Below are 16,115 nucleotides of genomic sequence, written 5' to 3'. Positions count from 1 at the left end.
TTTGTGTTTTCTTTTGATGTTCCTTTCCCAGCTACAGCTTTTTCTAACTTTGTATTTTTAATCTCTTAGTATTTTACTGAAATTAATTCAATCTGACTGGTTTTTAACACTTAATAAAGTAACTTAATTACAATTACTATCATAACTATTTGCACGTATTCCTGCCATCTTATTTGATATATTGTCCTGTGTTAGACTACTTTTTAAAATTATTGTTTGCATTACTGACTATACTTTCATGTTTGGTACGATCTTTTCTGGGAAATTCAGAAAGTAAGGTATCTTCCTTTAATTCTATTGTTATTTAATTCTATTTGTGAGTATCACAAAAAATTTCAAATTATTCTTAAACCTAACATTCTCAGAACCTGTAGCATAGTATGATTTTTAGTTTTTCATTACCTTTATGGAAGACAGCCTTGTATAACCCTAATAACCCCAATCCTCACCATAATCTTTGTTTTATAAACTCTGCTGTTGATATTTCCTTTCTTTTTGTTCTCCCTAATTTCCTTCGTTATTACCTCTATTTCTTCTTTCCTATTTTAATTATTTTATAAAAATGCAACATAGAGAAAATACACACGAAAAATACAGAGTGCAATTAACCAAAAGCAAGTAGAAAATATCCTTAAGGTAACCATTCAGCCCAGAAAGAATTCCAGCTCCCAGTCTAATCAGTACCTCTTTCCCATCACCAGTTAACCGATAACAACTGTCATAGTAATAACTACCTAGATTTTCTTTATTGTTTTTATCATGTAAGCACATCTTTCTATCACAGTTATTTTTCCTACTTTTAAATGTTGACATAAAGAAATTGTACAGAATATAAGCTTTTATGCCTTCTTCAGTTTAGTATTATATTTTTGAGATTCATCTTTGTTTCTTCCTGTAATTGTAGTTTGTAGTTTCTGATGAGACTTCTGCTTCATCCTTGTGTTTGTTCCTCTTTATGTAACCTGTCTTTTCCTTTTGAGATATTTCTCTTTATCACTGATGTTGAGCAAGTTGGTTATGATGTTCTCAGGTATAATTTTCTTTATGATTTTTGTGCATTGGGGTCATAGAACTTCTTGGATATATGGGTTCATAGTTTTAATGAATTTTTTGAAAATATCATCCATAATTTACTCAGATATTTTTTTCTGTCTCTCCCTCTCAGATCTGTCTTCAGAGATTTTAATGCATATATATTGGAATTGGAATTATCCTTGGAGTTGTTCCATAGCTCATCGAGGGCCTTTTTTCCTCAGACACTTATTCTGTTGTTTTTTTTTTTAATATATATTTTTATTGATTTAAGAGAGGAAAGGAGAGGGAGAGAGATATAGAAACATCAATGATGAGAGAGAATCATTGATAGGCTGCCTCCTGCATGCGCCCCACTTGGGGATTGAGCCCACAATCCAGGCATGTGCCCTGACTGGAATCAAACCATGACCTCCTAGTTCATAGGTCAATTCTCAACCAAGGAGCCACATGGGCCAGGCTATTCTCTGTTTTAATTTGAATAGTTTCTAGTGCTATGGCTTCAAATTCACTAATCTTTTCTTTTGCAGTATCTAATCTGCAATAATTCCTATCAAGTATGATTTTTATCTCAGCCACTGTTTTTAATCTCTAGAAATTCCATTTGGATATTTTTATATCTGCCATGTTTCTAGTTAACATGGAAAATCCTTATATTATCTTTTGGAAGTTGTGGAATACCTGTACAATAATATTTTTGCAACATGACCGTTTATATTATTACTCTATTTGTGCCATTTGGATTTGTTTCTATCAATTGATTTCTTCTATTGGTCATAATTTTCTGCTTCTTTTCAAGAATTGGGAAGGGTCTGAAATTTTACCTCACTTGCACTTAATAAGTTAGCTAGTCACAATTCCATGGCTGCTGACAGAAGACAGACTCCGAGGCCAGAGATGAAGAATGACTTACTCAAAGCAAGAGCAGTAGCCAGACTACTTGCACTTGTTTCCTGAGCCTCAATGTCCATTGGGTGACCAAGTGATACTTGCACACTCCGTGGGTTGTATTATGGAGAGGACACTTGACCTTAGATAATTTGACTATTTTGTAATGGACAGTGAGCATGTCTGTCCCTTGGGGTAGGTACACTATTCTTATCTTCCAAGGCTGTAAGCAAGCCTATTGTTTGCTCCAGAGGGAGACAGTTTTCTGTCTTCCAAGATTGTTCACTATACAACCATCCTGAAAAAGATTGGCCAAACAAAGGCAATAACCCTCTGTAAAATGTACAAAACGGAAGAGATGCATGGAGATTTGTCTTGCAATACTTTTTTATGCCCAGTAATTTTGTCTATTACTCTGATGGGTATGAGATATATTTAGATTTCTATAAATATTTTTGAGCTTCATTCTGGGATCAGTTAAGTTATTCAGAAACAGTTTGAACTTTTCAAATCTTGCTTTTAAGCTGAATCAGGGGAGGACAAGAGCAGCACTTGATATATTGCTAGTTTTGGTCCACTACTGAGGCAAAGTTATAGAGTTATAAACACAAATTATAAAACACAAAAGCTATGTATAAAGAAATAAGCCCTCCATGAATTTTTACATTTTCCAATATGGCTGGAACAGGCATTTCTCCCAGCCCTCTGGAAACTTCAGATATCATGCTCTCAAGTCCTTTAGTGTTCTTTATCCAGCCTCTCATGCATGCACTGGTAATTTACAATCATGCATGCACTGATCAGTACTCAGCCAAAGACTTGAGGGATTCCCTTTGTAGATCTCTAAAAAGTTCCCTCTGTGGAACTCTTTCTCCAGTACTCAGCCCTGAAAATACTAGATACCTTGGCCTTCCAGGAATTTTAGCTCTATCTCCTCAACTCAGGAGTCTGTCGGGCTCTGCCTGAATTCCTCCTCCCTGCATTTTGGTCTAGGAAGTCTCTCCCAGCATTTATCTGGGACATCACAGGACTCAACTCATTTCCTGACTTAGGTTATAATAGAGACATTACATTTTAATGTTAATTGGTGTTTTTATTCTCCACAATACCGATATGCCTGGAAAAACAGCACAATTAATTTACCTCATCCCAATACATGCCATTATTGTAGTGTATTTTAATTTGTGATATATCTTTTTGAATTTTCATCTTTCAGTTATACTTTATATCTTAACTCCCACAATACATTGCTATTATTATAATCATCATTATTGATTTGTGCCATCAATATTCATTTAGACTTATTTAATAGTTACCATTGACCTTGCTTTAATTCCTTCCTTCATCTTTGACCTCCTAACTGGAATTGGTATCATCGTACCATAAGAACACCAGAATTTCTCCAGTGATGAACTTTTCTTCTTTGGTCTGAAACATCCTTAATTAACCTTTTATTCTTGAAACATACAGTTTGTCTGGGTTTAGAATTCTTGATTAGCAATTTTCTCTTGCATTATCTTTTTATTTTCATCATATCTATTGAAAACTCAGCTGTCTAATTGTTTAAGATTGCTTTTTGGATGTTCTGTTTATCTTTGATTTTCAATAGTTATGCTATCATGGGCCTAGTTGTGAATTTATTTTGCTTGGAGTTCAAAGGACTTTTGAAACACATGGCTTGATATCCTTTAACATTATAAAAAAAACTCACCAGAATTTCTTTAAATATTGCTTCTGCCAAATTTTCTGCGATAGACTGTCATTTTATCCTCCATGTCTTTTCCTTTTCTGTAGTGTTTGCCATTCTGTGCTTCTCTTTTGTATATATATTTTTGGATATACTGTTTGTGACATAACTTCAAGTTCACAATTTTTCGTTCATCTGTATCTAATATGCTAATATTAGACCACAAATCCATTCATTGAATTCTTCATTCCAGTTGTGGCATCTTCTACTTTTAGATTTCTTTACTTTTCCTCTTTTTTTCTGTTTTGAGTTTCCAGTTCTCAGATAAATTTTTCAATCTTGTCTTTATTTCCTTATACATAGCTTTTGTGTTTTATAATTTGTGTTTATAACTCTAATATTTTCAGCCCTAGTGGCTTGCCACTCCACTCTTAACTGTTTGATTTTCATATTACCTTGTTTTCTCATTTATTCTAGCTATTTCTTATATGTTTGTGTTGAACATTATATTTAGCAAATTGCTTATGAAAATTATTTAAAACTTATAGCACTCTAATTTTCATCTAGTAAATATTTTACATTTGCTTTTCTTAGGTGCCCAGAGGACCTAGCAATCTGGGTTGGTTTTAATTTAATTGAGGGATTGAGATGATTTAAAGCTGATCAGCAGTCTTTTGAAGGCTGATCTACTGCTAGTTCATTCTTCCTGCTAGGGTACATATCTTTGGGGCTTCAACCCAAGAAACAGGGGGCTTACCAGAGCCCCTTATATTTCTGAGCAATGTGACTCAAGATAGCTTTTGAAGAATTAGCAAATGCCTTAAGGTAAAAACAGTTTCAAATTCTGAACTTACATCTTTGGATATCCATTTTCTCCTATAAGCCAGCCAGACACTGCTCTATCTCTTCCAGAGGTCCTCAAACTTTTTAAACAGGGGACCAGTTCACTGTCCCTCAGACCGTTGGAGGGCCGGACTATAGTTTAAAAAATAAACTATGAACAAATTCCTATGCGCACTGCGCGCCCGGGATGAGTCAGCTGCCTAGCAGGACAGACAGCGGCACCCGGCGGGCTGGATAAATGTCCTCGGCGGGCCGCATGTGGCCCTCGGGCCATAGTTTGAGGGCTCCCCTCTCTGATGCCTTTAAACAGACTCTTGCTTCTCTGTCTCTGTCTCTCTTGAGACATATACATATATTTTTGAGGTTGTCTTGTTGTCTTCAGTGAGAATAATGGAGTAATGGTCTAATTTATTTAAAGTTTTATTACTAAGAGCAAAGTGTCTCCAACTTTGCCATTATAAAAAACCCTATACTATAACTTTCAAAGGTAAAAGCAAACATTTGAATAAGATATTTGATACTAATTTGAAACAATTACTGCAACAGTTTCATACATATAACGAGTCTCTTATCATACAGTCATTCTTAACTGTACCTTTCTCAAGCTTGAAGTTTTCCTTTCTTTCTATATTTATTGTTTTTGCACAGTCCTCTGTTAGTTTATTCAGAATGAATACTTGGGTGGTATATTTTCTTAATCTTTATATTACTGAGAAAATATTACTCTTGACTTCATGCATGAATAATAATTTCACTAAATATAGAAACTGTGTTATTTAGAGCTCTGGAAATGTTACTCCATTTTCTTCTACTGTTTAGAGTTGTGGAAGAAGAAAGCTAAGGGTAATCTGATTTTGGTGATTAGTTTTTAATCTGATTTTGACTTTCCCATTTGCTTCAAAAGCTTTTGTTTATCATTGATCTCCATAAATTCCATGAGCCCTTGTAGGTTGCTGTTCTCCTTTGTGTTTTCATTATCTTTCCCCATAAATATGATATGTACTTTTGTGTTTTGGATAGAGGAACTGGTTTGCTTTAAGAAAACTTTTTTTGTTATTTTTCATTTCTGTTTGGTCTGTCTCACTTCCTGGTATCCCAAGGATATGTAGCTCTAATATCCTGGATCTATTTTCTATATGTCTCACATTTATTCTCATTGATATTATATCCTAATATCAGTAGTTGTAAACTCAATGACTGTAGAGTTCAGGCAGTAAAAAGAAATAAATAAAGGCAGACTTGCACGAATGTAATGAGTGATGAGGATTACGGAGAGCAAATGCCTCTTCTAAATGTGGCCGCTACTAATCATATGGTATTCAGCTCTAATAAAATACTACCAGATTCCATTTTTTCCAGAAAACTAAAATCCGAGTTTCTAAAATGTAATATTCTACAGCAGAAACAACAACAACAACTTGAAAAAGGACCTCATAACTTACCATTGGGATGATCTTGGTCACACACTGAATGATCTGTTACTTCACTGTCTTTTGCAATATTGTCATCTTTTGCAGAATCTGACACAGCAAACAAATAAAACCTCTAGTCAGCATTTTTAATGAAATTAAAGAAAAGAGAGCAGCTTCCAGCACTAATATGATAGATTTATATTTGGGGGATAGAACTTATTATTTTTTAAATACCATTAAAATACTTACATATTTTTACCAATAAATACAATTTTCTGGAAATACTACATGATATATCTGAATAAATGAAAATAGGTCTTTCATTTATTCTACAAAGTTTGCAAAGTAAAGATGGTAGAGTTTTTGGGGATATATATATATATATATATATATATATATATATAGCAACAAAGAAGAAAATATAAGCAGGCTTTATACATCAGTGAAAGTTTTAGGAGAATTGTGCAAAAGAATATAAAAAGAAGGCAAAATAGAGAAATTAAAAGAATATATAATTTTAATGCTTCTATTACTGTAGTTGTTCATATATGGGGGTCTTGAGTCAGTAAGAAAGCCAAAGGTGGACATTTGAAATCCAGTGGCAATTAATTTCATCTTTCTCAGGAACTGTACCAGTAGAACAATGCAAAGGGGGGATGTAAACCTCCTGTTCTGGGCAATTTCATCCCCACCCTTGTATAGCACATTTAAACCTGCGATCAGCATATGTTCTTTTTTGGTCATATGATATACTTGATGATGGCTAAAAGGTTTCCAATGACTGTGGACTCTTGCAAAGCTAGAAAGTGTCCCCTGTTAGATGTTTGAGAACTCTCTGGAGGCTCCTTAAAAAACCACCATAAAGAACATGTGAGTAGTTCAGCAGGGAAATAGAAAATAGGTCTTCCATTTATTCTACAAATCTTTATTTAGGGTCAGTTCTTTGCCAGACACTGTTCTTGATTCCGGGGAGTCTACGGTAAACAAAATACCAAATTTCTGCCCTCATAGAGGGTATAGTCTAATGGATATTTTCCATGCAGCTAAAAGGGTAGTAATACAAAGATAAAGATAGAAAATCATGGGTTAATCTTGTATGCACAGGGCCATGAAGAAATCTGGGGATGGTAGAATGGCACCTCTAAAACTTACAAATGGGGTCTCTCCTGAGCTCATATTGCTCAGCCCTAACGGAGCTGATTTAGGTGGAATCTAAAATAAATCATCTTTTTTTTTTTTTTCCCTTTTTCTCTATCCCTCCCCAAACTAGGAGATAGCTTTAAACAACATAGCGTGGAATATTATGAGAAAATTTGTTTCTTGAACCTTCCACAAGAAACATTTGATGGACAAGTGAGAAAACTGGGTAGTTAACATATGATTCAAATTTAATAACCAGTGAAGCAAGTATCCACCCAAAGTGTATGGTTTTAATTAACTGCAGATAAATCCCCTAAGGCAAATGTTTAATTATCTGCACAGCTTCTTATTTATTTCTGAGACTGACAAAAAGTTTCAAAGTCCAAATTTGGAATCAAAACTAAGCATAGACACATTTTCCAAACTGTTACTGCACTCATGTCAAATTGTTTTAAACCAGCTGCCATTAAAATATGCCTTCTTAATTTTGAATCTAACATGTGGTTTAAAAAGTAGCCTTTGAATACTTTTTTTTCCCACATTAACACTGAAAATGAACAATTGAAAAAGGTACTTATTATTAGGTACTATATGGATTAGGCTAAATTTTAGTTTTGAAAGTGTTTTAGATTTGTTTATAAAAATTATATATATCATTCAACATATGGTCTTGTGTACATTTTGTTCATAGTTACAATTTACTCTCAATAATTCATTATGCTTTTTAATTTACATGAATATTTACATAAATCAAATATTACAAAAGAAATGTCTTAAAAGTGATTTACATTGTTTTTACAAATTTATGATCTAATGATTCTCATATGATAGGTCAAAGTATTTGAAAAGCTAATCAGTAGACTGTACCTGTTTTGTCACCAAAATCTGAGTCTTTAGCACATGAATTGACCCTTACATTTCAATTCCCTTAAGGAGTTGCTGTAACATTGCTAAGGCACCTTCTGACCTTATGTGCTCTAATCTATACAATGTAATTTATTGAATCCAAGACTCCATCAATTCTTATTTGCAATATTTTTTGTGTGTAGCATTAGAAAAAAATACAACCAAATGGACTATAATACACTATCAATTCTAAGAAGCTATTCTAATTTCAGAAATAAATTATATGAAAGACTATGCATCATAGAAACATGATGTTGGAGTATATTCTATGTGTATAGAGATATACACCTTTAAGTAATGCCAAGGATTTCATTCATATCAACATGACTCCACGTTCATTTTGTCTTGTATGTGAGCCTATTCTCCAAAAATGTTTCCACATACACATACATGCTGTATGTACAGCAACAAAGCAGGGTAGCAAGTATAAGCTCATGACAGAATCCACTGCTAACCAGGTGGCTATGGAATATTGTTACCACTATGGTTCCTCTAGTAAAAAGGCTATTTAAATTAATTTCCAGTCTCATAAAACTCAGCTAAATTTAGATCCTCAATGTTTTAAATAAGTCGTCCCATTACATTACACTTGCTTGCAGGTTTGAAACAACAGAGGCACTTTTTTACTTAGGAGGTGATTAAATCTGCACTGTACATGTATACAAAATTAGTATTCATAATGACAAAGAATGAACATATATGCAGTATCCATGGTCACTAAAAGGGCTTATGATTTCTATGTAAGTTCTATTAATGACCATGGAAAATGTATTTGTATATACTAAATTCTTGCATCACATTGGGTTCAAATTTTTCAAGTTTTACTTATTTGTATTGAATTTATTGGGTTGACATTGGTTAATAAAATTATATAAGTTTTAGGTGTACAATTCTATAATACATCATCTGTATATTAATATTGTGTGTTCACCACCTCAAGTTAAGTCTCCTTTTATCATCTTTTATCACCTCCTTACTCTCTTCTACTTTCCCCCACCCTCTTTCCCTCTGGTAATCACCATACTGTTGTCTGTGTCTATGAGGTTTTTTTTTTTTTTTTTTTAATTATTATTTCCTTTCACATTTTACTTGATTCCAGAAAATACCATGTTACAATGTTTTAAAAAAGTAAGAGTTATTACCTAAGTCTGAGACTCAGTCTATGTTATTTTAATAGCAGAGAACTGGAATTAAATTTATATTTAGATTCTGACTTTGAAAGTCTTTAAGGCCAATATCCTATTAGGTAATTTTTTCAAATGCAGTATCAAATTCAATAGTCAAGTCAAAGTTCTTAAGCTACAGTGTTTCCCCAAAAATAAAACATCCTCCAAAAATAAGACCTACTTACAGGTTTCCTTCTGAGTGAAATATAAGGCATCCCCCGAAAATAAGGCTCCAGGCTCTGTCTCAGAATGAAAATTAATTTACCGTAAACTGGTCGCTAGGGCCGCCCCGACTGGCGTCTAGCAAAAAGTGACGTTACGTGGAGTCCTGACGTCACTGCTGTGTGGAGGTGGAGAGGAGGTCGGAGTGAGCGGTGAGCATGGGGCAGGAGAGAGGAGGAGACTTTCGCAGATGCGTGTAGAAGAACAGGAGGATTAGAGCGGACGGGACGCGGCGAAGGTGGTGAGTGCTGGTCTGTCTCTGATGACACTACCTGATGCTCGCGGCCACCTTCATGATGACTGAAGGTTCTCAGTCAGTGGCAGACCCTGCTCCAGCCCAGATGCAGGCCCCAGCAAGCCCAGTGACAGTCCCCAGGCAGGCCCCAGGGGGTAAATGTCTGATAAAGGGGTAGGGGGGATGTCTGGTGAAGGTGTTCAGTGGCACAGGGGTGGGGGGAGGGGGATCACTTAAAATGACACAGGAGGATCAGAGGGGGCAATCAAAATGACACAGGAGGATCAAAAGGGGTTACTAAAATGGTAATCCCCCCTCTGATTCTCCTGTGCCATTTTGATTCCCCCCTCAAATCCCCCCTGTGTCATTTTGAGTGATCCCCCTCCCCCCACCTTGATACCCCAATTCCTTTTTTTTTTACCCCTAGAAATGAGCACAAAAAGAAAAAGCTACTCCGTGGAGTACAAGAAAGGAATCGTGGAAGACTCTTGCGGCCAAAATCTTACTGCTTTCTGCAAAGAGAAGATGTTGAGTATCCGATTGGTCCGAAAATGGCGAGCAGAGTATGGTAACCTCATTGAACGAGTGGACAAGGGAAATGCTAAAAAGCGAAAGTGTGGATCAGGTCGGCAACCATTATTTTCCGAGCTGGAAGACCTGATCTGTGAATGGGTTGTTGACAGGAGAGCAAAGGCTTTGGTTGTGAATAGGGCTCACATTCAAGAATTTGCCCTTGCAATGGCACCACAGTTTGACATAGCCCCCGAAGACTTCAAAGCATCACAACACTGGCTGGATAATTTCCTTCAGTGAAGTGAACTGTCTTTAAGAAGATCTACAACATTGTTTAGGTTGGAAGATACTCAAGTTATTAAGCGAGCACTTGCATTCAAGTCCTTTATTGATGATGCTGACTTCTCTAAATACAATCTTTCCAACGTGATTGCTATGGATGAAACTGCAGTGTTTATGGGCCAATCATCTCAAACAACAATTGAACAGGGTGATGCCTCCTTAGCGTACATTCCCTCTACTGCTTACGAAAGTGCACGTGTTTCCTGTATTTTGGCAATTCGTCTGGATGGCACTAAAATCCCACCTTTAATCATTTCTAAGGGCAAGAAGGAAAAGATTGAACGTGTTTTGGGCGTTTTTATTCTTGAAACTGAAAAAGCCTGGGCCACACAAGCAGTTATAAGGAAGTGGGTCGATTTAATGCTGCCGCTTGTTATGCGAGGGAGCCAAAGAGGTCTGCTAGTCTGGGATGCAGCCAGCACTCATCGTGCTAAAGACATGAAGACATTTCTTCACGAAAGAAAAATAGATCAGATAATGATTCCCGCAGGAATGACGGCCTATCTCCAGACTCTGGATATTGCAATAAACAAGCCATTCAAAGACAATTTGCGCATGGAAATTAATGACTACATTGAAAATAGAATGGAGAGAAATCAGTGTGGAAACTTTGTGAAACCTAAACTGCAAGAAGTTGTGACTTGGGTGAAGAATTCATGGGAGAAAATCACTGACAGTTGCATTGCAAATGCACTGTGAGCAGGCTACCTTGACAAGAAGTACTCATTTAAAGACAGTGCTATTGCTAAACATGAGAGATTTGGTCCACTGATTCTGAAAGAAATGGAGTCACAAGAAATTCACCAGGAAATTCAGGAATTGGATTGTTATGATGATGTTCCAGAAGATGATGACATGATTGTCATTGAATAAATGAGTAAATTCTTGATACTGTAGGATTCACAGTTTGTCTGGTTTGTGTTGACAACTACCGTACTACCGTACCGTATACAGGTAATAAATTTCCTTTATTTTCATTTAACAATAAATGTGTACCGTATTCTTCTTCATGGAAAAATAAGACATCCCCTGAAAATAAGACCTAGCATGTCTTTGGGGGCAAAAATTAATATAAGACACTGTCTTATTTTCAGGAAAACAGGGTAGGTTATCTTTTAAGATGAAAAAAATAAAAAATAAATACTTTTATAAATTTAAAAAATATCCTCATTTACAAAGTTGAAAGAGTTTAAAAGAAAATTTAAACTAGATTAAAATTTAAAAAACACACACATAAATTCCAAAATGTAAGTTTATTTTTATTGATTTCAGAGAGGGAGAGGCAGAGAAAGATAGAAACATCAATGATGAGAGAATCATTGATTGACTGCCTCCCACATGCCCCCTACTGAGGATTGACCACAACCCGGGCATGTGCCCTTGACTGGAATCGAACCTGGGGCCCTTCAGTCCTCAGGCCAACATGCTATCCACTGAGCTAAACCAGCTAGGGCCAAAATGTAGGTTATTTTTAATGCAGTCAATTACACATCTACACAGAATAGTACATGTATAGATTTAAGCTATGATGATGAATGATGAAACTATTGAATTTTTAATAAATACATCTAAACTATAAATAAAGATAAATGCTATTTCTTTCAAAAAAAGTCCATTCCCTTAGCAGAAAACTTCTTAATCGGAGTGGACCTCTGAATAGATTCTAGGAGGTCCACAAGCCCTTTAGAAATAATATGAAGAAATGTGTGCATATATTCATTCATATGTTCATTTTTCTGGGAGGAAATACCTTCCATAATATTCTCATATGACCTCAACAAGCTTAAAAATTACTACAGACAATCATACCCTAATGCCCATGACACTGCAATTTTACAAAAGATTTTTAGGACTATTTTAAGAAACTAGCTATACAACTTGCCCACTGCATTAATTCATCAGTTATGGCTATTCTTGAATTTTTAAGGAAGATTTGGCTTGAAGAAATAGCCAAAAAATAAAGAGATGTGTTTAATAAATGAGGAAGACAAGCCAACTCACAAGAAAGACTTTGCATCAAATTCAGAGGTTACTAGAGTGTGAAAACCTGTATGGATGATTAACTGTCTTTGAAGACATTTTCAAGCCAGGAGGTGTACAAAAGCCACCTATAGGAGACGTTGCTCCTGATGACTATTTAGAGTAGTGGCAGGAGGTCATTTTGGTGAAACAGTTCTAATGGGTCTGAACAAAATAGTAAACCCTATATAAAACACCTACATGTAAAACATTCTCACTCTGTAACATGTAAACACCCGCCCACGTGTATCTTAGCTTGATGTAAAAGTTGCACAGAAACCTGGATTTCCTTTGATTCTTATAAACTGATGCAATTATACTAAGCAATTTATTCTGGCCTGCACATTGAATGACTGGCTTATTATGGAAGCAATTAGAATAAAATAGCTTTTTCTTCATTGAAAAGTGTGCTTATCTACAATAAACTAGAGTTTCCACAGCCGATTCTGGCTTCATTGAACCTCTTCAGTTGGCTATTCCTCTATATAGGTAACATGTATTGTAATGCATTCCCAGAGTATTCAGATGGCCATGATCTGAACTGTGCTTGGTCCCCTGAAGGTGGATATACAAGGCTAAATGATATTTAACTGAAAAGTAACTGGGTCTACAAGACAGGACGTTGCCTTGAGCATCGGGAGGCCTGATGAACTATGGCCAGTCATTTATCTTCATTATGCTCTCATTAACCCCCATTAGAAGGCGGCCAATCACTCCCAGAGTTATTGAATCCAGGCACTAACAGTTTTGAGAAGATGCTGGGAAAACTACCATCATGCACTACTAACTTTGTTTCTGCTAAAAACAAAACAAAACATATTTTTAATTCCAAATGATACATTTGTGTAAACCAGCTCATGCTTACATTGGAGGTGATATTCATCTGTATGTTGTTATTGAAAATATGAGCAAATAGGAAAATCAGTCATGTTGGGATGGACACTGGCTTGGGGTTAGGATTCTAGATTTATAACTACAAGCTTTGTAACTCTAGGACAACCCATGCCCCTTACACAATCTCAGTTTCTGCACCTAGGAACTGAGGGTGGTGAGGCAGATAATCTCAAATACTGTACAATGCTAATCTGCTCAAATTATCTTTGTTTAGAACAACACTTCTCTGTAAACATTCTCAGGCTTCCCTCATTATCCAACTACCTCAGTTGGACAGTTCTCACTCTGAGACTTTTACTACCTACTTATAAAATAAAGGTCAACAGTGGAAGAAGTAGTGCCATGTGACGTCAGTGCCACACTGGTCATCTCTAACTCCACAATTCGATGAAGAATCATCACCATGTAAAACAGAACAGCTGGGTATGAAGCTGGGCTGGAACATGATGGAAAAAGAAATGCTTAATTACCCTTTCCATCAAGTTAATTTTTCCCCTTTGGCAAAGTAAACAAAGGCAAATCTGCTCTTGTTTTGGTTGTCTGTGACCTGTTCTCCTTGAACTCCATCCTTCTGCTTCCTTTCTCTTCTTGCCTCCCTCTGCCTTGCTAAGCCTCCCACTGCAGGCTCTTTTGACATCATTAAAAAAAAAATCTGACCAGGTCACAGACATGTAAAGTAGCTATGGTTTTAAATATAAACTGACTTGGAATTTATTAAATGTTCATCTATAAATCAAGTGGAAGAATACAAGTGTTTTATTTAAACTTTGGTGTAATTCCATCTGCTATTGAATTTTTGTGACTGTACTACCAAGGGGACCTTCTTCAAAGAAATGATGAGGGCTTTTTCGCTCCTAACTCTGAGCCTGGTTACAACCTAGCCCCTGGCAACTACTTCTCAGTTATTTTATTTCATGGACAAGTTGAGGAAGAAGACAGAGTCTGTTTCCTGAGTTATAAATGCTTCAACTCCTGGTCTTAGGTTGTTTACAGCCAGATGCTTAGAGAGTGTGGCTGAGATACCAGGACCTCTTGCTGCTGAGAGCCAGTGGTTCCCTACAGTCCTCAAGGTATGAGCCATAACTCACCCTCTTGGAGGAAAAGTTGTCTTTTTTTCCCAAGTGATGAGCCATGTGTGGACACTAAAATAAGCATTTGGGCTCTTTATGGGAGTCACTCAGTTTACATGAGCTTCAAAGACCTGGATAACTGCTCATTAGCACCTATTTGTTCCTCCCCCCCCCCCCGCCCCGCCCCCTGAAAGGATCCACAAACCCATCCAAATGAAAATGATTGTGTTCACTTTTTTCTGTTTGTTTTTCTACACCTTTCCCACATGCTATAATATGGATGGCTGTCAAGTGGTTCACTGTGTGGATCTACCACAAGGTATTTTACTGTTGCCTCTTTCATCAGACATTCCAATGGAATCCAATTTCTGGCCATTCTAAATAATCCTATATTGTTGTTGTGCTGGGTATCCCAAGACTGGATTCACTCCACTCTCCTTTCTGTTGCTTTTTCTCAGCCTGCTCCCATCTCAGAGCTCTAGAGCTAGAGTAGCTAGAATAGGAATAATCCATGTCAGCTAAACCTCCCCAAAGGATCCAGAAGGTAAAAACTCCAGTTTCCTCACTCACCCCTCAGGGAGACAACACAGAATGTGCTCTAAACATCCCTTAGAGCAGTGGTTCTCAACCTTCCTAATGCCGCGACCCTTTAATACAGTTCCTCATGTTGTGGTGACCCCCAACCATAAAGTTATTTTCGTTGCTACTTCATAACTGTAATTTTGCTACTGTTATGAATCGTAAGGTAAATATCTGTATTTTTCGATGGTCTTAGGCTCTACAGCAGTGGCTACAGCTACTCTACAGCAGCGGTTCTCAACCTCTGGATTGCGACCCACAGGTTGAGAACCGCTAGCAGGGTTGCCTACGACCATTGGAAAACACAGATATTTACATTATGATTCATAACAGTAGCAAAATTACAGTTATGAAGTAGCAACGAAAATAATTTTATGGTTGGGGGTCACCACAACATGAGGAACTGTATTAAAGGGTCGCAGCATTAGAAAGGTTGAGAACCACTGGTCTAGAAGAACTGCTTGAGCTTTTGCTGCCTCTCAAATAAATGATCCAGTTCATGAGGCTGTTAAAATGATTTCTCCACTCTCAGATTTTTCTACCAACTAAGGTGACCTCAACATGTGTCATGTTTGCATAATTCAAAAGAGTTTGGCTCACTTACTTTATGGTTGTTAAAAGTTCATTATTTAATCATAATGTGTGTATATATATATATATATATATATATATATATACTTTAAACATTTCTAAAATATTTTTCTTTTTTTCGACAAATATTATTTTAAGAAGTATGGCATTCTTTTAGATCCATTTTTTAAATACTCATCTTTTTGAGCATTTCAAATATACAGCACCCTCATGCACCTTGTACACAGATTGAAAGATACTGGATACAGAAACGTAGAGAAAGTTAAAGAGGGGACTAGCCTTGTCATGCACAATAAAACAAGTTCAGTAAATTTCATTTTCAAGAATGACCCTGGTGGTGAAAAAAATCAGGTGGTATCTGGCATTACAGGAAATGGGGTGTAGAGAGGCATTTGTATGATGAGGGCAATGTTTTGCCTCATAAACTGAGAAAAAAATTAAAACAAAATACTGTACAATGCTAGTTTATGGGGACCTTGAGAAGTATACTAAGATTAAATTAAAAGTGCTATTTTCTATTTCTAGCAAAGTTTTATTTTAATCTACTACTAATTTAGACTGGGTTTAACTATAAGG

At 36.2% G+C, this 16,115-nt stretch overlaps 1 protein-coding gene across 4 annotated transcripts in view; it reads right to left on the bottom strand.

The window, feature by feature from the left end:
• MACROD2 (mono-ADP ribosylhydrolase 2) overlaps positions 1 to 16,115 on the bottom strand; it is a 1,970,509-nt gene that overhangs the window by 88,702 nt on the left and 1,865,692 nt on the right. For all 4 annotated transcript variants that reach the window (XM_080685397.1, XM_080685398.1, XM_080685399.1 and 1 more), the window contains exon 14: positions 5,893 to 5,970. In XM_080685397.1, coding sequence (XP_080541523.1) covers positions 5,893 to 5,970 — 78 coding nt within the window. The remainder of the gene's footprint in view (positions 1 to 5,892; positions 5,971 to 16,115) is intronic.

Source organism: Plecotus auritus (genome assembly GCF_963455305.1).
Source record: "Plecotus auritus genome assembly, chromosome: 8".
NCBI lineage: Eukaryota > Metazoa > Chordata > Mammalia > Chiroptera > Vespertilionidae > Plecotus > Plecotus auritus.
Note: the sequence above shows the minus strand (reverse complement) of the source record. Positions and strands in the feature narration are given on the sequence as shown.